This window comes from Pogoniulus pusillus, chromosome 29, assembly GCF_015220805.1.
Source record: "Pogoniulus pusillus isolate bPogPus1 chromosome 29, bPogPus1.pri, whole genome shotgun sequence".
NCBI classification, from domain to species: Eukaryota; Metazoa; Chordata; class Aves; order Piciformes; family Lybiidae; genus Pogoniulus; species Pogoniulus pusillus.
This window is the reverse complement of record NC_087292.1, coordinates 2,174,903-2,192,551: the sequence shown is the minus strand read 5'-3', so window position 1 is coordinate 2,192,551 and position 17,649 is coordinate 2,174,903. Positions and strand designations below refer to the sequence as shown.

Here is a 17,649-nt window from a genome sequence, read left to right as displayed (position 1 = left end):
AGCAATGAGGTCACCCCTGAGCCTCCTCTTCTCCAGGCTAAACAGGCCCAGCTCCCTCAGCCTCTCCTCATAGGATTTGTGCTCCAGGCCCCTCACTAGCTTTGTTGCCTCTGAAGAGGGATTGTGTCAGCTTGCTGATCAACAGCTCCACTCTAAGTTCCCAGGATGTCAGGGGTTGGAAGGGACCTCCATAGATCAAGTCCAATCACCTGACAGAGCAGGAGCAGAGAACCCAGCACAGGTGGTACAGGAACACATCCAGACAGGGCTGGGAAGGCTCCAGAGAAGGAGACTCCACAACCTCTCTGGGCAGCCTGTGCCAGGGCTCTGGGACCCTTCCAGCAAAGAAGTTCTTCCTCATGCTGAGCTGCAACCTCCTTTGCTGCAGTTTCCACCCATTGCCTCTTGCTCTATCCCAAGGCACAGGTGAGCAGAGTTTGTCCTCTCTCTCTTGCCCCCCAGCCTTCAGATATTTATAATCATTATCAGATCCCCTCTAATTCTTCTCTTGTTGAGAGCAAACAGCCCCAGGTCCCTCAGCCTCTCCTCTCAGGGCACTGCTCCAGCCCCTTCAGCATCCCTTCATCATTAATGGCTCATTTTGGAAGCTTCAGGTCCTTCAAACAACACTTCCTAGGCTGGCCCAAACACAGACACATATTCTGCTTCTTAAATGATTTTCAGATGTAGTCTCAGACCTAGCAGCATTCCAAAGGCACTGAGATTTAACTCCAGCACCTTTCTCAGTGACCATTCTACATGCTCAGGCTTATGTTGGAAGACTTAAACCAGATTAGTTTGCTAAAAGGCAGTTGTAAAACGTGGCAGGATCCAGGTTTTTCCAAGAATAAGGAATGCAGAGAGAAGATTCAAAAGAAGCCCAAAGGAATCTGTCATTAATGTTTTGTAAAGCTATGAGGACCAGGCTGGAAGAGCTGGGGCTGTTGAGCCTGGAGAAGAGAAGGCTCCAGGGAGACCTTAGAGCAGCCTTCCAGTACCTGCAGGGGCTAGAGTAAAGCTGGGGAGAGGCTTTTGACAAGCAAAGGGGAATGGTCTGAAACTAGAGCAAGATAGGTTTAGATTGCACATAAAGAAGAAGTTCTTTACTATGAGGGTAGTGAGACACTGGTACAGGTTGCCCAAAGGGGTTGTGGATGCCACACTGGCACAGGTTGAGGGTGGTGAGGCACTGGCACAGGCTGCCCAGGGAGGTTGTGGAGCACAGAAGCACCCAATGTGATCAAAGATCACATTGGGTGCTTCTGTGCTCCACAACCTCCCTGAAGGTGCACAAGGCCAGGTTGGATGAGACCTTGAGCAGCCTGTTCTAGAGGGAGGTGTCTCTACCCATGGCAGGAGGGTTGGAAGTAGATTGTCTTTAAAGTCCCTTCCAACTTAAGCCATTCTATGATTCTGCTCTATGATTCCACAACCAGATTGTGATTAAGCTCTGCTTAAGTGCCAACATGACCAAGACTCTTACCAACCACAGTAACAATCAATCCTTGGATTCACTCCAGCTCCAACCACTGTCTCAGTAGTCTTTGCTGCTGGACAGGCATGTGAAAGCTTGCTCTGAATGCTGACACTCAGAAGGAACAAGCTGCTTGGAAGAAGCTCCTTGACTAGCCTGAAGCAGCAGAGGGCTTCCCCCCAGCAACTTAGGGGAGAGCCCCAGGTGAGGCCAAAAAGCAACTGGATATTCCTAACACAGGACACACAAGTGCCAACCCTGCACAACAGCTTAGCCACCATAACCTTCAGCCCACTCCAGCCTCAGCACAGCATTCCTGGAGACACAGCAGCTGCTTGCAACACCATGCAGAAGGAAAATCCACTGGAGCACAAACCAACCAACCCCACAGGACCACATCTGGAGTCGGCTTCCTCAGAAGCCTGCCTCTTTCTGCTACCTGAACTCACCTTCTTTGGCAGGAAATGGACTCCAACAGCATATTTGTCACTGTGTGTCCACAGCTCGATCTGGGCCAGCACCTGGTTGGTGAAGGAGTTGCTCATGACGAAGCTGGGGTGGCCCATGGCACAGCCCAGGTTGACCAGGCGGCCCTCTGCCAGCAGGATGATGTGGCGGCCGTTGCGCAGCGTGTAGCGATCCACCTGGGGGGAGGCAAGGGCAGGGCAGTGCTTAAAGACCACAGAACCAGCTCCTGAGGCTGGAGCAGACCTCGGAGATCAGGCCCAGCCTAGCACCTAGCACCACCACGTGGACCAGACCCTGGGACTGAGTGCCACAGTCGAGCTTTCCTGAAACACCTCTAGGACAGCAATGCCAACGCCTCCCTGGGCAGTCCAGACCAGGGTCTGATGACCCTTTCTGGGGGCAACCACCCCCCCAGTGCCCAACAAAGCCCCAGGCAAGCATCACCCCCCACCAGCGCCCAACCTAGCCCCGGGCAAGTGTCCACCTCCCCCAAACACCAGTGCTCAACCTAGCCCCAGGCAACCATCCACATCCCCCCCACACCAGCACCCAACCTAGCCCCAGGCAACCATCCACATCCCCCACACACCAGCACCCAGCCTAGACCTGGGCAACCATCCACATCCCCCCCCACACCAGTGCCCAACCTAGCCCCGGGCAACCATCCACATCCCCCCCACACCAGCACCCAACCTAGCCCCAGGCAACCATCCACATGCCCCCCACACCAGCACCCAGCCTAGACCTGGGCAAGTGTCCACCTTCCCCCCCACACCAGCACCCAACCTAGCCCCAAGCAACCATCCACATCCCCCCACACCAGCACCCAACCTAGCCCCGGACAACCATCCACATCCCCCCACACCAGCACCCAACCTAGCCCCAGGTAACCATCCACATCCCCCCCAACACCAGCACCCAACCTAGCCCCGGGCAACCATCCACATCCCCCCACACCAGCACCCAACCTAGCCCCAGGCAACCATCCACATCCCCCCCACACCAGCACCCAACCTAGCCCCGGGCAACCATCCACCTTCCCCCCCACACCAGCACCCAACCTAGCCCCAGGCAACCATCCACATCCCCCCCACACCAGCACCCAATCTAGCCCTGGGCAACCATCCACGTGTGTCCCCCCAACCCCAGCATCCATCCCATCCCCAGGCAATCATCCATTCCAATGCCAATCACTCTCTCTGCCAGCAACTTCCTCCTAACAGCCAGCCTAGACCTGCCCTGGCACAGCTTGAGCCTCTGTCCCCTTCTGCTGCTGCTGCTTGCCTGGCAGCAGAGCCCAACCCCACCTGGCTACAGCCTCCCTGCAGGCAGCTGCAGGCAGCAATGAGCTCTGCCCTGAGCCTCCTCTGCTGCAGGCTGCACCCCCCCAGCTCCCTCAGCCTCTCCTCACAGGGCTGTGCTCCAAGCCCCTCCCCAGCTGGAACACCACAGTTTGAGTTTCCCTCCATCTCTCTCTGTTTCAGTGATCTCTACATCAAGCTGGGACAGAGGTGGTCCACTCAGGGCTGGCAGAAACACCTCTTACCAACTTCAGCTAATGACTTGCAAGCAAACCCACTTGTGGCACTCCCAGCATGCTGGACAGCTGTTTCCACAGCTGCTGCTCTGCTTCACTCTGAACATTCTGCCTGCAACAGCAGCACAGCAGAAGGGTTCAGGGCAGGAGGTAGGTCTTTGGCTTTAAGCCCTCACTCCCAAGTTCCATCCTTTTGAAAAGGTAATAACCTGGTTTTAACCCGAAGCATGCCACAGTTTTCATACCTTGGACTAGACTGCATCTTACTGCACATGAAACAATGAGTAGATACCTGAACAAAAGCCAGGAGCTAATGAAAATCTCCTGCCCTCACCTGTGCCAGTCTAGCCCCTTCAAGGAGCACACAAAGCAAAGGGCACAACTACCTCTGCCAGCAGTGGCAGGTTTTTCATGCAGTTTAAGAGCCACCCTCGATGGCCATGTGCCAGCAGCTTGTGTAGTACCACATTGCCATCCAGTTTAGCCTTCAACCCTTTTAGTTTTAAAAGCTGAGCTTCTAGAAAGCAAAGCAGCTGGCTTCAAACCTCCCCCAGCACAAAGGCTGCTGCGTGAAGTCAGCTGCACACTAAGGTGCTGGGCAAGAGCAGGCTTGCCAGTGAGCGCCTGAGGGCTTAACTTCACACCTAGCTGAGCCTCCCTGGCTGTGTCCCAACAACAGAGCAGAGTGAGAAGACTCAGTGCTTGGTGAGGGTTTGAGGTGTGTGGCCAATAAGCCACAGGAGGGTTATGAAAACTGAAAGGGCAGACTGAGATCAAAGATGTGTTCTGGGGTGTGGCAGACTCAAAGCAGGAAACCTGTCCCAGGAGCCTGCTCTCAGCAAGTACCTCCAAGTGCCAGGCCAAGTCAGACAAGGTTTGCTCTGCTTTAGCGTGGGATCTTCCCTCAGTCTGGCCTGCAGAAAAGCCTGGTGTGACAAAACCCTGCATCTAGATTTGCTTCTCTGCTTGAGAACCCAGCTGGAAAGCTGAAGCTTTTAGATCCCTGTTTTGCTGGGCCATAGCTTGAAGTGAACACAGTGAGGCTGGAAAGCAAGCAAGGATAAAACACCGCACCTTGACTGCCCACACCCAGACTTCTGGTCTACACAGGCCTTTAAAACAAAGCCACTACATCTAGAAGAGAAGCATGAGTTTGGCAGAGCTCCAAGAGGCTTTCCTGAGGCTTCCATCTCCACATCAAAACTGCTTTGCAAGCAGGTGGGGATTTTTCCACACCTTGGCAGAATGCTAAAGACTCCCTTTTGAGTTTCATTCTAAGCCTGGCACCCTGCACCAGCACCAAGATTGTTCTGGTGCAGAGCAGTACAGCAGCAGGCAGCTTCCCAAGAGGAGCTTCAGATCAGCCAGCAGACAACCTATAGGCTCTGTTAAGTTTCACCACAGGCTCACAGGATGTTAGGGCTTGGAAGGGACCCAAGGAGATCGAGTCCAACCCCCCTGCCAGAGCAGGACAATCCTATCTAACACAGAGCAACACATCCAGACAGGCCTTGGAAGGCTCCACAGGAGACTCCACAGCCTCTCTGGGTAGCCTGTGCCAGGGCTCTGTGACCCTTCCAGTCAAGAAGTTCCCCCTTGTGTTGAGGCAGAACTTCTTTTGTTGCAACTTACTCCCATTGCTGCTTGTCCTATCCCAGGGAGCAGTGAGCAGAGCCTTTATGTGGTGTCCAATGGCCTGTTCTGTACTCAGCATCCAACTTCCTTTGTGAAACTGAGCTGTGACACTGCTTGCAGCTGGAGGCTATGGCAGCAAGCACACTTCCCTACCTCCTCACCATACACCTAGCACCAAAGCAGATGTCCTCTAAGGAATGAACTTGATGCAATTCATTCTCTGCACAACCACCACTAAGGGCTAGACTGGTGGCCAAGAGAGCCAGTGGCATCCTGGCCTGCATCAGGAATGGTGTGGTCAGCAGGAGCAGGGAGGTCATTCTGCCCCTGTACTCTGCACTGGTTAGACCACACCTTGAGTACTGTGTTCAGTTCTGGGCCCCCCAGTTTAGGAGGGACATTGAGATGCTTGAGCGTGTCCAGAGAAGGGCGACGAGGCTGGGGAGAGGCCTTGAGCACAGCCCTACGAGGAGAGGCTGAGGGAGCTGGGATTGGTTAGCCTGGAGAAGAGGAGGCTCAGGGGTGACCTTATTGCTGTCTGCAACTACCTGAGGGGAGGTTGTGGCCAGGAGGAGGTTGCTCTCTTCTCTCAGGTGGCCAGCACCAGAACAAGAGGACACAGCCTCAGGCTGTGCCAGGGGAGATTTAGGCTGGAGGTGAGGAGAAAGTTCTTCCCTGAGAGAGTCATTGGACACTGGAATGGGCTGCCCGGGGAGGTGGTGGAGTCGCCGTCCCTGGAGCTGTTCAAGGCAGGACTGGACGTGGCACTTGGTGCCATGGTCTGGCCTTGAGCTCTGTGCTAAAGGGTTGGACTTGATGATCTGTGAGGTCTCTTCCAGCCTTGGTGATGCTGTGAAGTAGGAACACATGGAGAAAGATGCATCCATACCAGGTGCCCACCACCAGAGACCATGCTGCACAGCTGGGCACTGCCTGGAGCCAACTGCAACACCACAGAATGTTAGAGGTTGGAAGGGACCTCCAGAGATTGAGTCGAAGCCAAAAGCAGCATCACCCAGGGCAGCCCACACAGGGATGCATCCCTGGGCAGCCTGCTCCAGGGCTCTGTTGCTTTCCCTGTAAAGAGCTTTCTAACCTTGTCGAGATGAAACCTTCTGTGTTGCAGTTTGTATCCACTGCTCCTTGGCTCATTACTGTGCACCACCAAAAAGAGGCTGGCCCTCTCCACTTGATACCCAGCCTTCAGATACTGATAGACCTATGTGCAGCTTGTCCCAAGTCAATCAGGGAACAGCAGAATCTCCATTCTGACCAGCCCACAGCAACACTATTGACAAGGTCTTGGCAGGACAGGACAAGGAGGAATGGGTTTAAACTGGCAGAGGGGAGATTGGAACTTGATGTTAGGAAGAAGTTGTTTGCAGTGAGGGTGGTGAGAGACACTGGCACAGGTTGAGGGTGGAGAGACACTGGCACAGGTTGCCCAGGGAGGTTGTGGAGCACAGAATCACCCAATGTGATCTTTGATCACATTGGGTGATTCTGTGCTCCACAACCTCCCTGGAGGTGTTCAGGACCAGGCTGGATGAGGCCTTAAGCAACCTGTTCCAGTGGGAGGTGTCCCTGCCTGTGGCAGAGGGTTGGAACTGGCTGAGCTTTGAGGTCTCTTCCAACCTAAACCATTCTATACCACTGGCTTCCAAAACAGCTAGAGACACAGAACACCTGGAAAGGAATCTCCCCCTCTGGAAAGAGACACCAGCTCTGCTTCTTGGCAGCAGGAGAGCTTGTGCAAGGGCTGTCTCACCTGAGGTTTAACGTTCACTGCCTCTACTGCATTTTCATTCAGCCACTTGGCATCAACTTCAACATCAAAGTGGCCAATATTGCACACTATGGCATCATCCTTCATCTGCTCAAAGTGCCTGCAAAAAAAAGTTACAGCAAAAGTTAAGGCACAGAGAGAAAAAAAAAAAAGATTCCTTCAGCACCAGAAGATGCTCTGGGCCAGAGCTCTGCTCTAGGAGAAAACACTCCTGCCTGGCTGACTGCATTTGGCTCCCACAAGATGTGTGGCTCTGATCATCTTCCAGGCATGAGTCCACTGCAAAAAGCTCTTAAGCTTCCAAGGAAGGACATTGGACACTTCCCAACAGTCTAAGAGGTTCTTAGAGAGAAAAACATAGAATCATAGAATCAATCAGGTTGGAAGAGACCTCCAAGCTCATCCAGTCCAACCTAGCACCCAGCCCTAGCCAGTCAACCAGACCATGGCACTAAGTGCCTCATGCAGTCTTCTCTTGAAGACCTCAAGGGACAGTGCCTCCACCACCTCCCTGGGCAGCCCATTCCAATGCCAATCACTCTCTCTGCCAGCAACTTCCTAACAACATCCAGCCTAGACCTACCCTGGCACAACTTGAGACTGTGTCCCCTTGTTCTGATGCTGGCTGTCTGGGAGAAGAGGCCACCCCCACCTGGCTACAGCCTCCCTTCAGGTAGTTGTAGACAGCAATGAGCTCTGCCCTGAGCCTCCTCTTCTCCAGGTTAAACACCCCCAGCTCCCTCAGCCTCTCCTCATAGGCTTTGTGTTCCAGGCCCCTCACCAGCTCTGTTGCTCTTCTCTGGACACCTTCCAGCACCTCAACAGCTCTCTGCAATTCAGGAGTCCAGAATTGGACACAGCACTCAAGGAGTGGCCTGAGCAGTGCTGAGCACAGGGGCAGAAGAACCTCCCTTGTCCTACTGGCCACACTGCTCCTGAGCCAGCCCAGGATGCCATTGGCTCTGCTGCCCACCTGGGCACTGCTGCCTCCTCTGCAGCTCCTCTCTCCCACCACCCCCAGCTCCCTTTCTTTCTGGCTGCTCTCAGCCACTCAGTCCCCAGCCTGTAGTGCTGCTTGGGGTTGTTGTGGCCAAAGTGCAGAACCCAGCACTTGGCCTTGTTCAGTCTCATCCCATTGGCCTCTGCCCACCCATCCAGCCTGGCCAGGTCCCTCTGCAGGGCTCTGCTACCTTCCAACAGCTCCACACTGCTCCTAGCTTGGTGTCATCTGCAAACTGACTGCTGCTGGACTCAATGCCCTCATCCAGATCATCAATAAAGATATTGAACAGGACTGGGCCCAGCACTGATCCCTGGGGAACACCACTGGTGACAGCTGCCAGCTGGATGTGGCACCATTCACCACCACTCTGTGGGCTCTGCCATCCAGCCAGTTCTTGATCCAAGCATGGAAAGTAAAACTACTTCAACTGGCCACAACTCAAACACCTACAGTCCTGCTTTCTTACTGTGCTAGTTTGAAGCTAGCTGGAATGTTTTGGTGAGAAGAATGAGATGCTGGGCTGTGAAAAGGAACCAGGGGTGATGGCTGCTGCACTCAGAGGCTTGCTGAGATGTAGAAGAACAAGAACACAAACATAGATAACAGAGTTTGGTCTCTGTCTTTGGGGCTGCACTTCTCTCTAACCTGCTGTCTGTGACTAACCCACCTGCTCCCTAACCCCTGGCCAACCCTCCAAACTCACCTTGAGTCTGGGGTAAGGTAGAGGGGTGGGGAGAAGGTGGAAGGGTGGTTGGGAGCTCCTCCTGGGGACTCTTGGAGGGGTGGTTGGGAGCCCCTCCTGGGGACTCTTGGAGGGGTGGTTGGGAGCTCCTCCTGGGGACTCTTGGAGGGGTGGTTGGGAGCTCCTCCTGGCGACTCTTGTTTCTGGGAGGGCTGTGGGGTTTCAGTATTACTTTTTATCTTGTAGCTATCTGTAGCTATTGCAAATCTCTGCCTGTATATTGTGCTAAGCTGTAAGTACAAAGCTTCAATCAATTTCCAGCCCAGCTGAGCCTAGTCTGGGTAATCTTCTTAAGTGTAGGGGGGAGGGCAGGGAACACCCAAACCATCACACTCACACAGAAGAAAGCTTTCTCCATGACTTCCAATTTCCCAGCAGCTTTACATCTCTAGAGGCCAACAGCCTTGCCTCCACCCACTACAACCCCACTTTTCAGGCAGGGTGATTGTCTAAGGCCAGGCTGGATGAGGCCTTGAGCAACATGGTCTAGTAGGAGGTGTCCCTGTCCATGCAGGGAGGTCACAACTAGGTGATGTTTAAGGTCCATTCCAACCCAAAGCAGGCCATGATAACAGCAAAGACAAGGAGGAGTTTGTGTAGATTGGAGAGGCTATAAACTGAAGTCTAAGAATCATAGAATCAACCAGGATGGAAGAGACCTCCAAGATGATCCAGCCCAGCCTAGCACCCAGCCCTATCCAGTCAACCAGACCATGGCACTAAGTGCCTCATCCAGTCTTCTCTTGAACACCTCCAGGGACAGTGCCTCCACCACCTCCCTGGGCAGCCCATTCCAATGCCAATCACTCTCTCTGACAACAACTTCCTAACAACATCCAGCCCAGACCTACCCTGGCACAACTTGAGGCTGTGTCCCCTTCTTCTGGTGCTGGTTGCCTGGGAAAAGAGGCCAACCCCACCTGGCTTCTATTACCCTTCAGGTAGTTGTAGACAGCAATGAGCTCTGCCCTGAGCCTCCTCTGCTGCAGGCTGCACCCCCCCAGCTCCCTCAGCCTCTCCTCATAGGGCTTGTGTTCCAGGCCTTTCACCAGCTTTGTTGCCCTTCTCTGGACACCTTCCAGCACCTCAACATCTCTCTTGAATTGAGGGGCCCAGAACTGGACACAGCACTCCAGGGGTGGCCTGAGCAGTGCTGAGTACAGGGCAAGAATAACCTCCCTTGTCCTGCTGCCCACACTGCTCCTGAGCCAGCCCAGGATGCCACTGGCTCTGCTGCCCACCTGGGCACTGCTGCCTCATCTTCAGCTACTCTCTATCAGTACCCCCAGGTCCCTTTCTTCCTCAGTCCCCAGCCTGTAGTGCAGCTTGGGGTTGTTGTGGCCAAAGTGCAGAACCCTGCCCTTGGCCTTGTTCAGTCTCATCCCATTGGCCTCTGCCCACCCATGCAGCCTGGCCAGGTCCCTCTGCAGGGCTCTGCTACCCTCCAACAGCTCCACACTGCTCCTAGCTTGGTGCCATCTGCAAACTCTCTGATGCTGCACTCAATCCCCTGCTCTAGATCATCTATAAAGATATTGAACAGGACTGGGCCCAGCACTGATCCTTGGGGAACAGCACTGGTGCCAGCTGCCAGCTGGATGTGGCACCATTCCCCACCACTCTCTGGGCTCTGCCATCCAGACAGTTCTTGATCCAGCACAGAGTGAATCTGTCCAAACCATGAGCTGCCAGCTTGGCCAGGAGCTTCTTGTGGCAGACAGTGTCAAAGCTTTGCTGCAGTCCAGGCAGACTCCATCCACAGCCTGCCCCACACTCACCAGGCAGGAACCTGAGCATAAAAGGAGCTCAGGTTGGTGAGACAGGACCTGCCCTTCCTAAACCCCATGTGGGCTGGGAAGCAACAACAACAACTGCAGAGCAGCCTGTGAGCAGGCTGGCATCAAGCCTGCTGTGTGCTCTGATAGAATCACTTTGTCTTTACTTCTGACCTTCATTTACCTCCTCTTCCACTTAGCCTCAAACCAGCACAGACAGATAACTGGAATACTCCAATGAGAGAAATTAGATCATGGGTTGTGAACAGAAAATAATGATGAGGTCTGTACCATTCACTGCTTTGCTGAGAGGGATAAAAAGCTGAACTACAAACAGTTTTCCCTCTCTTTGTCCTAGGACTTTGCCCTTTTCAGTTCTGCTTTGATCTAATAGGTCTCTTCTAATCTCAGCTAACAACTAACATCAGCTGTGCTGGCTTTTGGTTTTGTTTGCCTGTCAGAGAGAGAAATGGAGAAAGAGGGGGTAGCTGTAAGCCCTTCTGGGCAGTTTCTTTGTCCAGGAGGGAGTTTGGATTTCTGTTATTCTTCTGATTTGGGTATAGCTGTAAACCCCTGTAAATCCTGTGTATAGATGCTTGTCCATTTTGCCATGCTGTAATTAGGGCTTCAGCTTACTTCCAAGCCAGCTCAGCTAGTCTGGTGAATTTCAGTAGTGTGTGTGGGGGAACAGTTCCTAACCCAGGTCACTGTCCCAAGAGAGAATTTAGCCCTGGTGCTCTCATTAGAGGGACAGGAACAACCCTGTAAGCCAGGAGGAAGCAGTAAGGGATCTGCTGAGCCACTTGGATCCTCACTAGTCCATGGGACCAGGTTGGATCCATCCTAGGGTGCTGAGAGAGCTGGCAGCTGAGCTGGCCAAGCCACTCTCCCTTTGTCAACAGTCTTGGCCCACTGGAGAGGTCCCCAGAGACTGGAAGCTGCCAAAGTGATGCCATCCACAGGAAGGGCCACAGAGATGAACCATATAATGACAGAGCTGTCAGCCTGACCTCAGTGCCAGGCAAGGGCATGGAACAGGGCATCCTGAGTGCCATCACACAGCACCTACAGCATGGCCAAGGGATCAGGCCCAGCCAGCATGGGTTTAGGAAGGGCAGGTCCTGCCTGGCCAACTTGAGCTCCTCTTATGATCCTGCCTGGTGAGTGTGGGGCAGGCTGTGCAGTCTATCTGGATTGCAGCAAAGCTTTTGACACTGCCTGCCACAGGCAGCTCCTGGCACAGCTGGCAGCTCCTGGCTGGGACAGATTCACCCTGGTATAGGTCAAGGACTGACTGAAGGGCTGGGCCCAGAGAGTGGTGGTGAATGGAGCCACATCCAGCTGGCAGCTGTCACCAGTGCTGTGCCCCAGGGATCAGTGCTGGGCACAGTCCTGGTCAGTATCTTTATGGACGATCTGGACCAGGGGACTGAGTGCAGCATCAGTCAGTTTGAAGATGACACCAAGCTAGGAGCAGCTGTGGAGCTGTTGGAAGGTAGGAGAGCCCTGCAGAGGGATCTGGCCAGGCTGGATGGGTGGGCAGGGGCCAATGGGATGAGACTGAACAAGGCCAAGCGTGGGCAGCAGGACAAGGGAGGTTCTTGTGCCCCTGTGCTCAGCACTCTCAGGACACACCTTGAGTGCTGTGGCCAGTTCTGGGCTCCTCCACTCAAGAGAGATGCTGAGGTGCTGGAAGGTGTTTGGAGAAGGGCAGCAAGGCTGGGGAGGGGCCTGGAGCACAGCCCTGTGAGGAGAGGCTGAGGGAGCTGGGGGGGTGCAGCCTGCAGCAGAGGAGGCTCAGGGCAGAGCTCATTGCTGCCTGCAGCTGCCTGCAGGGAGGCTGTAGCCAAGTGGGGTTAGGCTCTGCTGCCAGGCAGCCAGCACCAGAACAAGGGGACACAGCCTCAAGCTGTGCCAGGGCAGGTCTAGGCTGGATGTGAGGAGGAAGTTGCTGGCAGAGAGAGTGATTGGCATTGGAATGGGCTGCCCAGGGAGGTGGTGGAGTGGCTGTGGCTGGAGGTGTTGCAGCCAAGCCTGGCTGGGGCACTTAGTGCCATGGTGTGGTTGGTTGGGCAGGGCTGGGTGCTAGGCTGGGCTGGCTGAGCTTGGAGCTCTCTTCCAACCTGCCTGATTCTGTGATCCTAACTGCAACATCTGAACTGATTAGACCAAAGGCTCAATCTGTCACTGAAATGATGCTAAATTCTGATGTGAGATACTCTGTGACCACCACTGTGTGCTGCTCAGGACACTCCCCTCATACTGTTGATTATTTCTTCAATCATACCTCATCTACCTGCACTTTGTCACTAAAGCAAGGAGCCAGCCCATACCTGCCCTGCACAATGTCAGTGCAGCCAGTGGTGGTAACAAAGATATTGCCTTCTTTGCAGGCCTCCTCCATGGTTGTCACTTCATAACCTGAAAAGACAACAAAAATAAAGCTGCTCACCTACTAAAAACTGAGGTGCAGGAGTAGAAAAGCACAGAGGAAGAATGCAGATGAAACCTGTGCCAACCTAGGGAGCATGGGGCCAGTCTTTTTGCAGTGGTGCCCACTGACAGGACAAGGGATAACAGTCACAAATGTAACCTAGGAAGTTCCATCTACACATGAGGAGGATCTTCCTTAATTTGAGGGCAATGATGCACTGGAAAAGGCTGTCCAGAGAGGTGATGGAGCCTCCAGCTCCAGAGTCCTTTCAAAGTTGCCTGGACTCAGTCATGTGCAGCTTGCTCTTGGTGAAGCTGCTCTGGCAGGGTAGTTGAGCTTCCAACCCCTACCATCCTGTGACTTTGCAGTGTGCATCTCTCACTAAGTAGGAAGAGAGATGGAGAGATTTCTGTGCTCTTTCCTACCTGCACATCCATACATTCAAGGCTTTACACCTAGACCTCTACCATCATGCCATCCTGGGGTGTATTAGAAGGGCTGTGGTGAATAGGTCTGAGAGGTTCTCCTCCCCCTCTGCTCTGCCCTGCTGAGGTCACAGCTGGAATATTGTGTCCAGTTCTGGGCCCCTCAGGCCAAGAAGGGCCTCAGGGAACTGCTTGAGAGTGTCCAGCACAGAGCCACAAAAATGCTGAAGGGAGTGGAACATCTTCCTGAGGAGGAGAGCCTGAGGAGCTGGGGCTGAAGCCTGCAGAGCAGGAGCCTGAGGGCTGCCCTCATGCATGGCTCTAAAGCTGTGCAGGTGAGAGCCAGGAGCTGCAGCCAGGCTCTGCTGGGTGGTGCCCAAGGGCAGCACAGGGGCAGTGGTGGCAGCTGAGGCAGAGGAAGTTGCATGGAAACAGAAGGAAGTTTGTTTTCCCTGTGAGGGTGCCAGAGCCCTGGAGCAGGCTGCCCAGGGGGGCTGTGGAGCCTCCCTTTCTAGAGATAGTCAAGACCTGCCTGGGTGTGCTCCTATGTGGTCCAGTACAGGTGACCCTGCTCTGGCAGTGGGGTTGGACTGGATGTGCTTTGGAGGTCCCTTCCAGCTCCTGACAATGATTCTGTGATCTCAGAGCACTCAGACTGGATTCAGGGGAGGAGTCAAGGCTGCAAGGGAAAGTGCACTCACAGCACCTGCAGATTCCAGTCAGGTATGAACACAAATGGCATAAATTGCTATAAAGAAACTGTTAAATGAGGCACCCACAGAAGAGCAGGAGCACAGCCTTGGATGTGAGCACAGCTTCCAAGGCAGAGCATGGCATTGCTCTCCAAAAGCCAGGGCAAGCCTGGTGGTGCACTGTGGGGACATTCCAGGGAGGTCTTCACCCACACTGCAGGTTGGATTCCACAGCTTGAAGATAATGAACTTATCCCAAACTTGGCACACAGCATTATGACATGGAGGCCTTAGAATCTTAACTCTGAACACATCTTCATGCCCTATGCTGATAAACTTCCCTAAGGAAAGGATTCCTGCAGCAGGCCCAGGGCTGAAACCCTGGAACCACAGAATGAATCACAGAGTGCAGCAGGTTGGAAGGACTCTCAAAGGTCCTCTTGTCCAACCTCCCTGCAGTCAGCAGGGACACCTCCAACTAAATCAGGCTGCCCAGGACCACAGCAAGTTTGATCTTCAGTGTCTCCAGAGATGGGGCCTTAACCACATCCCTGGGCAGCCTGTCCCAGTATTCCACTCACAGTAAAGAATTCCTGATGTCCATCCCCAATCTCCCCTGCTCCAGCTTCAAACCACTGCTCCTTGCCTTATCACTAAGCCCTTCAAATAGTCCCTCCCCAGCCCTCCTGCAGGTCCCCTTCAGCCATCAAAGCACAGCTCTAAGGTCTCCCTGGAGCCTTCCCTTCTCCATGCTGAACAGTCCCTGCACTGACACACAGAGCCCCCACCAGACCTGTGACCTTCTGCACGTCCTTGGCTCTCACCTTCCATGGCTGCCTGCAGGGCGTTGATGGGATCAATCTCAGTGATGATGACTCTGGCTCCAAAGCTCCTCAGGGCCTGGGCACAGCCTTTGCCCACATCCCCATAACCTGCCACCACAGCTACTTTGCCAGCAATCATGACATCTGTAGCACGCTTGATGCCATCGATGAGGGACTCTCTGCAGCCATACAGGTTATCAAACTTGCTCTGGGGAAGGCAAAGGAAGAGTTTCAGAACAGATCAAAGCCACTCAAGCAAAAGAAAGAGTCCTGTGAGAAACAACAGAGGCTTCTGTGCAAGTGCTGCAAGCCAGGAGGCTGCCAGGCAGCTGAACAGCTTAACCACAGTGAAGGATGGGAAAATGATCACCTGCTTTGATGTTTATCCAGCTTCAATCTGTGTAGTTAGAGCAGACACAGGTTTCAGCACACCCCTGGTGAGCAGCAGTTCATTAATGCTGTGTCTACTGACTAGGCCTTGGACACCTTCAAGGTAACCTGAATTTCTCAAGCCCAAGCACAAGGTTTGCACACAGAGGTAGGGCTGAGTTCCTTAACCAGAGGTTCAACTGTTCTCTGCTGCTGTTTATCAGAGCCAAGTGCCACAAGTAGGCAAGACACAGCAGCAGAGCATCTGCTCCAGTGGTTAGCAGATTTTTGCCTTTGCAAGACCTGCAGAACCAGCAAACTGCCTGTAGCAGCCATGAGAAACTGGTTCCTGCAGCCCAGGCAGATCAAAAGGTGCAGTGAAAGCAACACTGCCAGACCTCACCACTGCTTCAGTGTGGAAAGCTCCAGCAGGCAGCCATCCACAACCAAGAACCTCTGGACTGCATCACAGAATCTCACAATCAATCAGGTTGGAAGGGACCCTCAAAGGTTATCTCACCCAGAACCTCTGCAGTCAGCAGGGACACCTCCAATGGTCACATCTCTTAAGGTCTCATCACACAACATCCATCCTCCTGCTGTGGTACTAACACATGAGCTTAACAGCCAGACCTCCAAACCAAAATTCCCCTGCTGGCTCAGGTGTTCTCCACTTGAACATCTTCCCAAACTCTAGAACACTTCTGTACCAGTTTTTGTGAAGATCCTTTCCCTCCCCAGGCCCTCCTTGAGCAGGAGGATGGACTGTACAAACACACTGGGTTATTGGAACAGTCACAGCAGGTAGGAAACCAAACTCTGCTGTGCTTCCCAAGGCTGGAAGAACTCACCCTTCACTGCATAGTTCTGCCCTCAGAGCCTGCTCACAGAACAGCAGGGGTTGGAAGCAACTTCTGGAGATAAAGTCCAGCCCTTCTGCCAGAGCAGGGTCACCCAGGGCAGGTCACACAGAACACATCCAGACAAAGCTTCAAAGGCTTCAGAGAAGGAGACTCAACAGCCTCTCTGGGCAGCCTGTGCCAGGGCCCCAGCATCCTCACAGTAAAGTTTCTCCTTACTTTGAGGTGGAAGCTCCTGGGTTCCAGTTTGTGCCCACTGCCACTTGTCCTACCACAGGGCACCATTGAAGAGAGTCTGGCATCTTCTTGACACCCACCCTTCAGATGTTTAAATATTACTAAGATCTCCTTGGAAGGTTTTCTTCAGCCCCAAGTAACCAATCACTGCTGCCTTTGCTTAGCATAAGCAGCACTCTCTGCTATAAGCAACTTAATCCCAGACACCTGGATGTGAGCAGGAGCTTTCAAACAGGACCTGCCTTGCAGCTCTGCAGGGTGCCACCTAGCACATGTAAGGTGATGCCACACTTTGGTTCTCAGGCTGCAGCTTACAACTGCAACTAAAACCAAGAGAGCAACTGCCCAGTACAGCAAAGTTGCAACTCTGACTCCACCAGACTGAGGTACAAGTCAGGAGGTGCAGTGGCACATTGCTCCCAGCCTCTGAAGGTGGCCAAGGACTAAGGGGTCCTTCAGATTCAGAAGCTCCTGACTGATTGCCCCTCAAGCCTCACACCAGGCACATCTGCCATGAACACTGCAGGGAATTTCTGTCAGCAGCCCTTCCAAGTGCCAAGGCACAGCAGTCAGCAATCCTCTCTAGCCTCCAGCAGACCTCTCCTGCAGTCTAAGCCTCCTTATGGAGGAAAACCAGCAGAGTTAGATTTGCTTCCTCCTCATTGCATCTCCCAGTTGCAACCAAAGCCTTACAGATGTAAGCAAAGCAGCCAACACCTGTCCCACCCCAAACCACGTCTGAGTGGCAGGAGGGAAGAACAGAACTGGGTGATGCCTGTCTCCAAACAGCAACCCAACACCAACTGAACACTAACAGCAAGCAGAATTTGCCAGCTCAGGTGCAGGTCTTCCTGAAGATCTGTGGTTAGCACAAAGACCTCCCTGGAGGTGTTTAAGGCCAGGCTGGATGTGGCTCTGAGCAACCTGATCTAGTGTGAGGTGTCCCTGCCCATGGCAGAGGGGTTGGAACTGGATGACCTTTGAGGTCACTTCCAGCCCTGATAATTCTACTACACAAACACCAAGCAGGACTTGAAAACAAGCACTGGCTTGGCACTAAAATGAAGTGAATGAGATCAGCATAACCCAAATTCACTCCAGGCCTTTCTCTCCAAACATCTGAATTCCCAAATCTCCTCACAGCATGAAGTTATCATGCAGGAGGCACAAATCCAGGTGGAAAAGGTTGCAAAGAAAAAAAGCTTCTTCCAAGAGCAGCTGGATTGCCCCCTGCTAGCTATGAAGTAAGGGGAAGAAAGATCTTGGAGGTGAAAGGAAACACTCTTCAGGTAGCAGCCTGCAGAGAAATCAGGCCAGGGAGAGCTGCCATACCCAATGGGACACTTAGGAGAGGACCTTGAACTAGATTTATCAACTAGATTTAAAAC

General features: G+C 53.4%; 1 protein-coding gene across 1 annotated transcript in view; it reads right to left on the bottom strand.

The window, feature by feature from the left end:
• The window catches only part of AHCY (adenosylhomocysteinase), a 36,714-nt gene that overhangs the window by 2,190 nt on the left and 16,875 nt on the right, over window positions 1–17,649 (bottom strand). Inside the window, exons 6-9 of the mRNA XM_064167623.1 lie at window positions 14,796–15,003; window positions 12,754–12,841; window positions 6,883–7,000; window positions 1,924–2,118 (exon numbers count right to left, since the gene is read on the bottom strand). Of these exons, the coding sequence (XP_064023693.1) occupies window positions 1,924–2,118; window positions 6,883–7,000; window positions 12,754–12,841; window positions 14,796–15,003 (609 nt within the window). The remainder of the gene's footprint in view (window positions 1–1,923; window positions 2,119–6,882; window positions 7,001–12,753; window positions 12,842–14,795; window positions 15,004–17,649) is intronic.